The sequence below is a fragment of the Sinocyclocheilus anshuiensis genome, unplaced genomic scaffold (assembly GCF_001515605.1).
Source record: "Sinocyclocheilus anshuiensis isolate Anshui unplaced genomic scaffold, SAMN03320099.WGS_v1.1 scaffold785, whole genome shotgun sequence".
In the NCBI taxonomy this organism is placed as follows: domain Eukaryota; kingdom Metazoa; phylum Chordata; class Actinopteri; order Cypriniformes; family Cyprinidae; genus Sinocyclocheilus; species Sinocyclocheilus anshuiensis.
Window position 1 is genome coordinate 636,708 of NW_015536502.1, and position 13,521 is coordinate 650,228.

General features: G+C 36.7%; 1 protein-coding gene across 3 annotated transcripts in view; it reads right to left on the minus strand.

Moving 5' to 3' along the window:
* Positions 1–13,521, minus strand: part of LOC107690240 (extended synaptotagmin-2-A-like) — a 28,508-nt gene that overhangs the window by 1,465 nt on the left and 13,522 nt on the right. Inside the window, exons 7-21 of one of the 3 annotated variants that reach the window (XM_016488506.1) lie at positions 12,692–12,747; positions 10,940–11,060; positions 10,680–10,856; positions 10,514–10,596; positions 10,326–10,374; positions 9,774–9,863; positions 9,206–9,301; positions 6,478–6,540; positions 3,890–3,964; positions 3,499–3,585; positions 2,948–3,097; positions 1,231–1,583; positions 1,028–1,126; positions 802–933; positions 542–647 (exon numbers count right to left, since the gene is read on the minus strand). In XM_016488506.1, the coding sequence (XP_016343992.1) occupies positions 542–647; positions 802–933; positions 1,028–1,126; positions 1,231–1,583; positions 2,948–3,097; positions 3,499–3,585; positions 3,890–3,964; positions 6,478–6,540; positions 9,206–9,301; positions 9,774–9,863; positions 10,326–10,374; positions 10,514–10,596; positions 10,680–10,856; positions 10,940–11,060; positions 12,692–12,747 (1,737 nt within the window). Of the gene's footprint in view, positions 1–541; positions 648–801; positions 934–1,027; positions 1,127–1,230; positions 1,584–2,947; positions 3,098–3,498; positions 3,586–3,889; positions 3,965–6,477; positions 6,541–8,914; positions 9,017–9,205; positions 9,302–9,773; positions 9,864–10,325; positions 10,375–10,513; positions 10,597–10,679; positions 10,857–10,939; positions 11,061–12,691; positions 12,748–13,521 lie in introns of all 3 variants that reach the window. The other 2 variants (XM_016488500.1, XM_016488516.1) reach the window with 2 other exon arrangements.

Below are 13,521 nucleotides of genomic sequence, written 5' to 3' on the forward strand. Positions count from 1 at the left end.
GCAACCACATGTGACGACCCCGGGCTGGACTCCGCTTCGTCCACGGTGAAAGCCGATCCAGTGATCCACAGCGCGAAGTTGATGTTTTTCCTCAGTGACCAGCATGGATCAGCTCTAGGCATGACGAAGCGGATATCGTCCTCTTTTGGAAGGCCAAATAAATTAGTTTCGCTTTCACAACGAAACACACAGCGCCTTCACGACATGGCGGCAACAATACTACAGCGAGAATAAAAGTTACGCCTTCTTTCTTTGCGTGAACATTTGGGTGGCGTTATGCAAATCTTCCCACATAGTGATGTAGATATGTGGGGGCGTGTTAGAACGAGCCGTTTTAGGTAGGCGTGGTTGACTCTTAACTTTTATAAAGAATATCTCTTTGGATTTGAGACTTTAGTCTTCGCAAATTTACAGATCTTCTTTATGCACCAAGAGCTTGTAACACTCCAAAGAGAAAGGAAAAATTGAAATCACATCATATGACCCCTTTAAGAACAATGATATTAAGGATGTTATGAAGTTATTTAGTGCGGGATGTCACCTTTCCCAGCAGCCCTCTGTGTTTTGACAGAATTCCTCCTCCATTCTTCACGGCCACATCTAGTGTTCTTCTGTGCAACTCCACAAGTGACACACTGAATTCAAACCTATACAAACACATGTGCACGCAACACACAAACACTGTATTTAAAACCAACACAAAAAGTGCATTTTTATTCAATGCAAAATAAGAAAACTTGATTTTTTTAAATGCAAGAGCAGACTGGAAGAGGAAAAAAGTGGGGGAAGAAAGAAACTGACGTTTGATCATAGACAGGAGTCACTGTTTTTTTAATTGTGTTTGTTTTTCTGCGTCCAGAGCGTCGTTTATCAGGCAGCAAATACAAACGGACATATGGATCAGAACCATTTTCAGTAGAAGAGATCAGATTCCTGCAAACACACAAATATGAATACTTTCATATTTCATATATCTTTCAGAAGCACTGAAATACTTCAGATGAATCAAAAGTCACATGTACTTTACCTGCAGCTGTGTACCACGACAATTAGTTTGTTTCTTTGGGGACTGTGTCTGATGGTTAACTGAATTTCACCCAATGGAGCGAAACCAGGTGAGGCGCCACTGTAAAAACAGATTTTTTCAAACTGTTGTGGAGTTGGTGTCTCATGAAACCATGAATGGAACCAGATGGAAAGGTCAAATATGTTAAAAATTTTCAAACATACTTCTGTAAGTGTTGTATTGTCTTCTGGAGCTCCTGGGCGGTGCTGGGATTGGAGATGTCAGACGCTATGCTGGGTGTCGGCTCTTTGTTATTTAGGTGTAGCTGAGAGCCAGAAATGGCCAGGTTAGACGTGCTCCGCCCCGATTTAGCCAGACGGGTAGGTGAGTCCTCCAATGGCCTGCTGTCTATCAAGGGTTCCACTCGCGGGGAGGGTTGGTTTCTCGGTGCTGGGGTTGGCTGCTGGGTTTTGGATGTTGGGGTGGGCTCTGAAACATTGGTCGTGCTGGAGCTAGGGCGGCGGATCTGAATTGAGGACGGCTGATTTGATACGGACAACTTATCCATAGACAGAATCTGAAATACACATATGTATACAGATATGCGCTGGTTACTGACTGTGTTTTCAGCAAAAGTGACACTTCCTGCTAAGATGGACCCTCTAGACAGGTCGAGGTTTAGTTGTTTCTTTGCTAGTCATGTTTAACCTGCAAACTGAGGCCTTTAAGGCAGTGAAGCTGCTTTGAGAATATATATATATATATATATATATATATATATATATACACACACACACACACATTTTTTTATTGGTCTTATGAAGTGTTCTAATTTGTTGAGATAGTGAATTGGTGGGTTTTTGTTAAATGTGAGCCAAAATCATCACAATTAAAAGAACCAAAGACTTAAACTACTTCAGTCTGTGTGCATTTAATTTATTTAATACACGAGTTTCACAATTTGAGTTGAATTACTGAAATAAATGAACTTTTCCACGACATTCTAATTTATTGAGATGCACCTGTATATATATATATATATATAGTGAAAAGTATAAAAATGAAGAAATGTATTAGGCTAAGTTTGAATTGTTTTCAACAATGCTGTGGCCACTTTAGTTTTTATCTCATTTAGTAAACATATATTCTTTTTTGTTATATTTATCTTAATTTAAGTTTTAATTTAAGGTTTTATAGTTGAGGAATCTATATGACATTGATAGAGCTAATTACATGTACAGGTGTATCTCAATAAATTAGAATGTCGTGGAAAAGTTCATTTATTTCAGTAATTCAACTCAAATTGCAAACTGATCACCTCCATGCCACGCCGAATTGAGGCAGTAATTAAAGCAAAAGGAGCCCCTACCAAGTATTGAGTACATGTACAGTAAATGAACATACTTTCCAGAAGGCCAACAATTCACTAAAAATGTTTTTTTTATTGGTCTTATGAAGTATTCTAATTTGTTGAGATAGTGAATTGGTGGGTTTTTGTTAAATGTGAGCCAAAATCATCACAATTAAAAGAACCAAAGACTTAAACTACTTCAGTCTGTGTGCATTGAATTTATTTAATACACGAGTTTCACAATTTGAGTTGAATTACTGAAATAAATGAACTTTTCCACGACATTCTAATTTATTGAGATGCACCTGTACAATGGTTAAGACACCTGATTTGAAGATCTGCAAAACCTGATATGTGAAATTTTAAATACTGTACTTTTACATTTTACTTCAATTGTGAATTTGTACTCTATCCATCAATACAAAGCAATTTAGATATTTCGCTTGATGAAAGACAAAAACAAAATTATTTATTGTTTATATTTATTTTTATTTCATTTCAGTTAGTGCTTCAACCACTGTTTTGAGTTTTCCTTTCCTTTCCATTAAATTATTTAGTGTGTGTGTGAGATGTTTATGCATGTGTGTTACCCTAAGTGCCATCTTCATCTTAAGCGTAGCACCGGGTCCTGAGTTCTTGAGTGGGAATTGCTGACTGATAGTCATCTGATCCTCCTGCAGCATCTTTGACAGAGGAAGAGAAAACGTCCCTAGGGAACACTCGTGCTTCTCATCCTTTACCTGCACACACACACACACACACACACACACACACACACACACACACACACACACACAGACTCATATGAGACACACCACTGTGTTGTAAACACTGCAACTTCTAGATAATATGTATATACTTTCCATGAATAGGGTAATATTGAGTCAATTTTTATTAATACCTTGATTTCTATGATTTTGTTCTTTTCCAGAAATAAATAAATACACATAAAAATAAATATAAAAAAAGTACAAGACCAAAAGTGGGTTTGTAATTATTGTCATACTTTCCTACAATATCAAGAACAGTATTTGCTCCCCCTTGCAGTGTTCAAATCTTTCACCTTTCAGGGACCAGCACAAATTTTTAACCATTAATTCACAGCACCCCATGTGCATGTGAGTGCATGTTTGTGCTTTACCTCCACTTCAAGTTCTTGACACTTTGGATTGTGGATCAGGAATGTGAAGGCCTCCTCCCAAACGGGCTCATTGGTTTTATATCTTGTCTGTAACATGAAAAGAATGTAAAACATTTAAACATTATTTATTTAATAACAGTGAAAACACAAAGGCTAAAAAGTAAAGTCTGACTTAAGCAAACTTGCAGCATCACCTTTTGCAGTGAAATACAGAAATACGTTATACGATGACAGCTAAACATCTAAGAATTTATATTCATGTATCTCTTTTCATGCAAAACCCTTTTTTCATGTTTAAATTTGCACCTGTAAGAATAACACAATATGTTATGCACGTCTAAATTTCAAGGCAGATTAAATAAAGAGCAATCACTTGTGTGTCAGTGTTTACCTTGCTCTCAAAGGATCTGTGTCCCACAGTAAACTGAACGAATGGACTGGGCACACTGGCGACCTTTTTACCAGACTAAAGAGCATACAAATAGTTATTAACAACCCTTCCATATTAAACACATACTGTACAAATAACATTATCAACCTTAACCACACAATTACTAAAGCAAATAACAAGAGGATTGAAATAGAACAATAATAGTGTCATCTCAAACATGGTAAGAATGTACAGTACAGTAGATATTTGCGCACTAATGAGCTGAAATGATGCTTTAGTAGTAACCATATCATATTTACTCCCATCTAGATCTGAATGTCTAGGAACTTAACCTGGCATGCTGTCGATTACCACAGAGTTACATGGAAAGCTGAGCAGGCAGCACTGTGAATAAATGTTTAAACTATGTGATTATCATATTATAAGCATAACCAAATTTAAACATTTCATATGCTTGCATAAGATTGTTTACCAACAAGTCTTTCAAACTCCTGTTATGGACCACAGGGAGCTGTTTACTGTTACTAATGTACTAATGTAGCTTATAAGCATACAAACATAGGCCCTATTTACTTGAATAATTAGCACTATATTCTAATTAAATGGTACTTGAAATTCTGCTTCTTTTGTTCAAATCACAATATATTAGGCTGGTCCAGCTAATGTACTTGCACATTTAAACAAAAGGGGCAATTTAAAATCAAGTAACAAGAATTTTTATTCCGCAATACAGGCTAAAATTATTATTGTTAAAACTTGTTGAAATTATTTATCCTGATAATAGACAGCATGCTACAGATTTAGTTCAGATGTGGTAGACTTATAAAGTTGGAAATATTCCATTAGATAGAAAGTTGAAAATATTCTAAAATATTTTGTTTATTTCCCCTTATGAATGCCATGTACTATATCAATATCAGGACATTAAACCTAAAAACTTGTTGGATTCAAACAAGGTCTTATATGTTGCATTTCTGTACAATTGTGTGTATAATTTTGATTCATATATTACTTGAATTAAATGACATCAATTCAGAACTGGGAAAATGAGATTGGAAAGATGGCTGAGATTTACACATGAGAAATAGCCTCTGTGGCATTCAGAGTCTGAATTCAGTGTGTTTCAGACAGTCAGATGCGCACGCAGGTCTGCATGCGGTTAATCAAAGCACACAAACAGCACACATGGTACCTGCTGCAGATCTTAAATCGACATAAACAACCTTGCCAAGTCCTTCTACATCTGTCTATACTGTATGTGTGTGTAAATTGTGAGAAAACTGGTTGTGTTACCTTTAGCGCTTTATTGACTGTACCCTTCTTCAGACCTGCATTGTTGAATTCTAAAGGATTGCGCTTATTTCCCCAAGCAGAAAAGGACGAGACACACACGCGCACACACAAACAAATACAAATACAGGCAGGATTATTAGGAGGATGGCATGCAGAGTTAAATTCATAATTGCACAAAAACACACAGACATCCTTAAGTACTCACTCAATCACACACAACAAAATGAATGATTATGGAATTAATGCATGGTTCATTTGATGAATATGAGAAAAGAGGAGGCTTCATTGTATTTTCTACAGTGATGAAGAAAGAATGATAGAAAGAAACATGAAAGAGAAATATAGACAAGGCAATCCAAAGAGAATCAGTCCAACCCACACTTCACTGCAAATCAACCCGCAACATATCTGATTGCAAAACATATCACAACATGTCATGGGCACTGCAAGGCACTTGAATTTACTTAAATACTTTCAGTGACAGATTATACAACAGTTGCAGTCCTTGAATTTGATTGGCGTTCCAAATGTGCTGATATTTAATAACTGCACTGGAGCTTTCACGCTTTGGATCAGCACCCCGTTTGTTTGACACATGACAGTTGAATCTGTTTTTGTGTGGAACTTGTTGTGCAAAGCAAAAACAAAGTAGCTGCCTAATATTATGTCTAAAATAGTATGTTTAATCTGTATGTATAAATAATTTATAAACTGTTGTATAAAAGCAATATCACACTCGTGATCATCCGGGATCACAGCCATGATGAACAGCACTCTTGTTTGTGTGATATTGCTTAAAGGGGTCATATGATGCGATTTCAAGTTTTCCTTTCTCTTTGGAGTGTTACAAGCTGTTCGTGAAATATTCTAAAATATTTTGTTTATTTCCCCTTATGAATGCCATGTACTATATCAATATCAGGACATTAAACCTAAAAACTTGTTGGATTCAAACAAGGTCTTATATGTTGCATTTCTGTACAATTGTGTGTATAATTTTGATTCATATATTACTTGAATTAAATGACATCAATTCAGAACTGGGAAAATGAGATTGGAAAGATGGCTGAGATTTACACATGAGAAATAGCCTCTGTGGCATTCAGAGTCTGAATTCAGTGTGTTTCAGACAGTCAGATGCGCACGCAGGTCTGCATGCGGTTAATCAAAGCACACAAACAGCACACATGGTACCTGCTGCAGATCTTAAATCGACATAAACAACCTTGCCAAGTCCTTCTACATCTGTCTATACTGTATGTGTGTGTAAATTGTGAGAAAACTGGTTGTGTTACCTTTAGCGCTTTATTGACTGTACCCTTCTTCAGACCTGCATTGTTGAATTCTAAAGGATTGCGCTTATTTCCCCAAGCAGAAAAGGACGAGACACACACGCGCACACACAAACAAATACAAATACAGGCAGGATTATTAGGAGGATGGCATGCAGAGTTAAATTCATAATTGCACAAAAACACACAGACATCCTTAAGTACTCACTCAATCACACACAACAAAATGAATGATTATGGAATTAATGCATGGTTCATTTGATGAATATGAGAAAAGAGGAGGCTTCATTGTATTTTCTACAGTGATGAAGAAAGAATGATAGAAAGAAACATGAAAGAGAAATATAGACAAGGCAATCCAAAGAGAATCAGTCCAACCCACACTTCACTGCAAATCAACCCGCAACATATCTGATTGCAAAACATATCACAACATGTCATGGGCACTGCAAGGCACTTGAATTTACTTAAATACTTTCAGTGACAGATTATACAACAGTTGCAGTCCTTGAATTTGATTGGCGTTCCAAATGTGCTGATATTTAATAACTGCACTGGAGCTTTCACGCTTTGGATCAGCACCCCGTTTGTTTGACACATGACAGTTGAATCTGTTTTTGTGTGGAACTTGTTGTGCAAAGCAAAAACAAAGTAGCTGCCTAATATTATGTCTAAAATAGTATGTTTAATCTGTATGTATAAATAATTTATAAACTGTTGTATAAAAGCAATATCACACTCGTGATCATCCGGGATCACAGCCATGATGAACAGCACTCTTGTTTGTGTGATATTGCTTAAAGGGGTCATATGATGCGATTTCAAGTTTTCCTTTCTCTTTGGAGTGTTACAAGCTGTTCGTGAATAGATAAGATCCCTAAAGTTGTAAAGACTTAAGTCTCAAACCCAAAGAGATATTCTTTATAAAAGTTAAGACTCGTCCACGCCGTCCTAAAACGCCTCGTTTAAACACGCCCCCACACGTCTACTTCACTGTGTGGGAAGATTTGCACAACACCACCCAAATGTTCATGCAAAGAAATAAGGATTAACTTTGATTCTCGCTGTAGTATTGTTGCCGCCGCCGCCATATCATGGAGACGCTGTGTGTTTCGTTGTGAAAGCGACTGCACCACTTATATCTCTATGTTACACCCCCCAACTCATACACTACTCTTCCAAATTTCAGAGTCTGTAAGATTTTTTTTTTAATGATTTTGAAAGAAGTTTCTTCAAAAGTACAACCATTACTCTAGTCTTCTGTGTCACATGATCCTTCGAAAATAATTCTAATATGCTGAATTGGTGCACAAGAAACATTTCTTCTTATTATTAATCTTAAAACAGTTGTGCTACTTCATATTTTTGTGGAAACGTGACATTTTTTTGACGACTCTGATCTGATGAACAGTTAGAAAATAACTGCATTTATTTGAAACAGAAATTAAACATTATGTAACATTTTTGTAACAACTTTTGTAACATTATAAAAGTCTTTAGTGTTACTTCTGATTAATTTAATGCATCTTAGCTATATTCTATTCTATATCCAATTAAAAATAAAAACTTACTGACCCCAAACTTTTGAAGAGGAGTGTATTTCAATCTTTCTCTTACACACAATTAATCAGCAAACATTTTGTCCATTTTGAGATTATCAATACTGACCAATAACGATTTTATCCTTCTGTCAAATACTGCTTTATCAATTGAAAAAAAAAAACTGATTTCAAATAATGAAATCAGAAAAAATTGTATTTAGTAAAAAAATTTAATTGCAGCTATTTTGTGCATGCCTCCATTGTTATCACATGGTACTTTAAATTTTGTCTTTTTCTCTCTTTTTTTTCTTATAATTATTCCTAAAAATATATATTATCATACATACACAGCTCCATTATACTATAAGTGATTGGCCAACCTTCTTTCTAGATATTGGTATCATCGTTGTCCAATAAAAACCCTTGATCAGCAATATACCCATAACCACATAACCTTATTTAACTATCCAAACAGGGCTGACAACTGCGTTCTGTTACTGTGTGAACATAGTCAAAAGGTTTTCCCTGAGCCACCTTTGATGCTCTATATTCAAATGCCCTCTTTAAAGGAAAGAGTGCACCTACACACTGAAAAAACAACTGCACACACAAAAATGGCTGCATTAACACCTCTAATACAGACTATTTAGATCTATGCAAAATGCAGGCAGGGCTTCTGAAAACACTAGCATGCTGACAGAATGAACCACGACATAAACAAATCCAAACAAAACAGTCCTCAGAGTTTGAACAGCATTACAGGAAGATTTTACATGCAAAAGGGAAGTTGAGATGTAACTATGAAACATTTGTAAATTAAATAACCAGGTGTTAATGCACCGAATGCAGGTAAAATGCAAGCAGACCAATCTAATGGAAATGCCAGCAGAGTGACTCACAAACATTGTCCTGTAGAGGGCAGAAGTGTTTTCACAGAACACCAGCCCGGCAGAGCGGCGCTCTCTCAGACACCCACTGCCCACGTGTCCCTCAAAAACACTCTTTACCCAGAGCGACAGGAAACCAGAGTGGGACAACAGAAAGAAACAGAGAATGAAAGGAGAAAAGGCAAGGCAAGTGTAGTAGTAGAAGTGATACCTGATGAAAGAGGGAAGGTGGAGCACAGAAAAATAAGGAAGTAAGAAAGCTATTGTGGGTGTGTATGTGTGTATGTATGTGTTAATGCTCACTGGCAGATTTTTGGCTGAGTCCAGATGCACCAACAATAATGCTGATGACAGTCCATCATTGGCCTGACCTTTAGCTGCTTTAATGCTGCTTAAAACCTGAAAAGCAACACATAAAACATGAATCAGTGCTGGCTCAGTGCTGTTTGTGATCTACATGGTAACATAACATTGTACAAAACTTTCTATTCATCAAAGAATCCTGAAAAAAATGTATCACAGTTTCCACAAAAATATTAAGCGGCACAACTGCTGTTTTCAACATTGATTATTTTAAGAAATGTTTCTTAAGCATCTTCTGAAGAATCATGTGACACTGAAGACTGGGGTAATGGCTGCTGAAAATTCAGCTTTGCGGTCACATGAATAAATTACATTTTATTTCACAATATTTCAGTTTTTACTGTATTATTGATCTAATAAATGCCTTGGTGAGCATAAGAGACTTCTTTCTTACTGACCCTAAACTTTTGAAGGGTAGTGTACATTTGTTATTTGATCAGTAAAGTTGAAATTGTTAACAGAATCATATCATATCACTTTGATGTGTATAAAAGGTGTGTTATGTTACCTCATCAAGTTTATCAGGTGTAGGGAGAAGAGAAAGCCATTCAATCTTCAGGTGAAGCTTTCCTGTAGCAACATCATCAAGTACAAACCACTAAACACACCCAAACACACACACACACACACACACACACACACACAAGACAGACAGACACACACACACACACACACCCAAACACACACACACACACACACAGGTGAAACAGGGAGGATATTTATTATATGAAATCATAAGTTTAATTTCAAAACTTAATAATTTATAATAATAACACTTTATTAAAAGTATAGTTCACTCAAGCATGAACATTCTGCATTTACTCATCCAATGATACCACATGTATAATACTTTTTTGTCATCTATTCAGGTACCTTTAATTTTTGGAAAAGTGGCATTTTTCAAAAATCTACTATTCATGCTCCACAAAAGAAATCAAGTCATAAAGGTTTGAGTGAACTAATAGTTTAAGCATTTTGTTCTATACAAGTTTTGAGCTCATTCAAAAATAAAGCTGGGCAGATGTAAGACCAAAATAAGACAAAAAGGCTTTTTTTGCACCTCATCTAGTTTCTGTTCCTTCTCTAGTTCATCTACGTTGATGGTAAGGCTAAAGAATACATGAGGAGAAACATCAAATGATTAAAAACACATCCACACACAGATCCTGACAATCTTTAAGGTGGAATTCTGAAGTATTATTGCTTGTAATTATTTGATGATTGATTAGATTAAATCACAGCCATTACCTTCCCAAATAATCATCCTTATCATGGTCCTCATCATAAAGCTCTATCTCCACATTTTGTCCTGGGTGATCGTACACAAATGCCTAAAACACACATAAACACCTTGGGATGGTAAATATAAACATGTCAGATTCAGGACAGATTCAATCACAAATTAGTCCCTTACCTCATAAACTTCGTTCCATTTAGGATTAACTGTCTCTTTGATGATTTTGGATCTGAAGAGCTGATTACCGAGCTGAATGACGCCATACGGGTCTGACCTTCCTTTTATCAGACCACCCAGAAACTTGTCCTTCCCTACCAGGTCCTGGGCCTCCAGAAAGTGAATCCGCAGAATACCCTACAACAAAAACACACATGTGATATAAATATTATGGTTATATACATGTATGCATGTGCATGTGAAGTGTACAAGTGTGTCACCTTTGGCATAGGGAAGCGGAGTTTGGAAATCTGTGCATCATTTACAAGCGGAATAGTGATTTTGTTTGGCAGCACGAGATAACTGTATATGATATCCTGAATAATGCCGTCACACAGACCACTGTGAAAGAGAGAGAAAGAAAGATTAGTGATGATGTTAAATGGTATAACAAATCATTCAAATGCATTCAATTCAATCTATCCACCTATCAATAAATTCATACATCTTCTGACATTTTTTTTCCCAAAAACTTGTTTCCCAAACTCACAAGTTGTATAGACCAATTTTATTATACGTTTTAGGTAAACTGAGCTTGATAGCTGCAGTTATAATCTTCTTGCATCTGTACTGTACAGAAAACAGCAGCCTAAACATTCTGCCAATTAACAACTTCTGTACACAGAAAAAAACTAGATTTTTGGTTGATTGTCTATTCTTGGTATTTATGCTCAGATTTGAAACAAAACACTTTTCAATGTCTTTTTGCTTCCACTAAACACACATCTTCAGCCCCTTTTTTGCTTGAACCATGTGAAATTAAACATTTAGGAAAAGGCAGTGGTTCTTAAGGTGGCCAGGGCCCACTAGAGGGCCTCAGTAAACTTCCAAGGGGGTCACAGGATGACTTAAATTTATTATAATACATTAGTAATAATAACATTTATATTAATATTATGAGTGATATTTTGAAGTGTTTTAATTCAGTTGAAATGCTAAAAAAATGTTTTGAAAACATTCCCTCTAAACAACTATTGCTTTTTTCACAGTTCCTGAAATTTCTGAAATCACAAAATGAATTGTGGTTAATTAATTCATGAACACTCCCAGTTTCTGTGAACAAAAAGCTGGAAAGCAAGTATCTTTGTCTTAATTGCACCCAAAAATATCAGCGAAAACATATACTGGGAGGCTTTAATATTGCGTTGAACTAATGTGGGGCTTCCGAATCAAAAATGATGAGAGCCACTGGGATAAGGGGAAAAATTAATGCACTATAATGCTTCCTCCATCCTCCCCCAGCAGTTCTCCATTAGTACAGTTTTCATTTAAGTACTGGCATTTATAGTTGTTTATAGTCCCTTTGCCCACGCTATGTTAATGACTTCATCTATAGCATTATTTTACAATTAACCTGCATTTCAGCTTGAACATGTAATCACGATTATCACGACTGATTAATTTATTCTTCAGAGATCAAAGAATTCAGATTGATTTCAGTACTGATGTCTAACCAGAAAAGAGCATGAAATATGACTCTTCTGTGAGGGTGTGTGTGTGTGTGTGTGTGAGAGAGAAAATATAACAAAGGACAAGATCTCGCCACGCCTAAACCACAACATCAGCTCCACCTATGATATGACTATAAAAGGAGAAAAAGAGAAAGAAAGAGAGAGACTCCTCTGGGAAAACACATTAAACTCAACATTTGGACGCACACTGTTGGTAGGGGATCACAAGGCGGACTTTAAGATAAAACACACTATTAAGACCCCATCATTTCCCTACCATCATTAGTGGGTGTAAACGTGGATCCTCTGATGTGGTCTGACAGGAAGAGCAGCATTTCTGAGACTGGAGTGAGCGTGCATAATGTTTGTGTGAGACTGTTATCTGTGCCACCTCCAAATACAAAATAGGTCATGTGACAGCATGTGTGTGTTTCAAAGGCTGCCTGATCCACTTTCCAGTTTTATGAAACTGACATAATAATATGATTGCATGATGTGTGATGGCTGACGTGTATCACTCACTTTACTCCAGGGATGTCCAGCATGTTTGTAAGACCCGTCCAGTTTATATCCAGCAACTGAGAGAGAGAAACAGAAACATGTTAAAATATTTAATACATAAAGGTTGCGTATATATATGCAAATGCTTATGTTTGGTTCCTGTAAAATACATCCTTCATCTTTCACAGCAGCAACAAAGCCATTGATCAAATACACGCAACAGTAACTGCCCACTTTTTTAGTGGTCTTGGTTCCGGAAGCATTTTTCTCTCCATAGGAATTAAAAAAAGAAAAGTTAAATAAATAATTTCAAGCCATGAACCAATCTAAAAATCTCTGAGATGAATCACAAACTTTGTTTTTAAGGTATTTGAAAATAGAAGAAAAGACAAAAGTACAAGATTGTGTTCATATTTTATGAAGGATATTGTCACACCCCTGTGGACGGTTGGTTGTGGTTTCTGTTCTAATCATTAGTTAATTATCCTCATTGTGCTCACCTGTCTGCCCCTCGTCATCTGCCCTATATCAGTTCCTGTCTCTTGTAGTCTAGTTTGTCGGTTATTGTGAATGTTACCCTGTGTGTTGATGTCTACCCTGTCTGGATCTCCTGTTGTCATATCATTAAATATCCTTTTATTCGTCATCTTCGTCGTCCTGCCTGGTCTCTAGTACACCCTGCCCGTTGACAGAATAACCGACCCAAAAACAGTTTAACTTCCGAGCTATCCGGACGACACGCTCTGTCGCCACTCACCATCGGCCCCGTGGAGGATCTCGCCGGATCCATTTCGGACCCAGAGCCCAGCCCACCATCTCCCCGCGGTACGGAGCATCAGCCTGAGCCCACC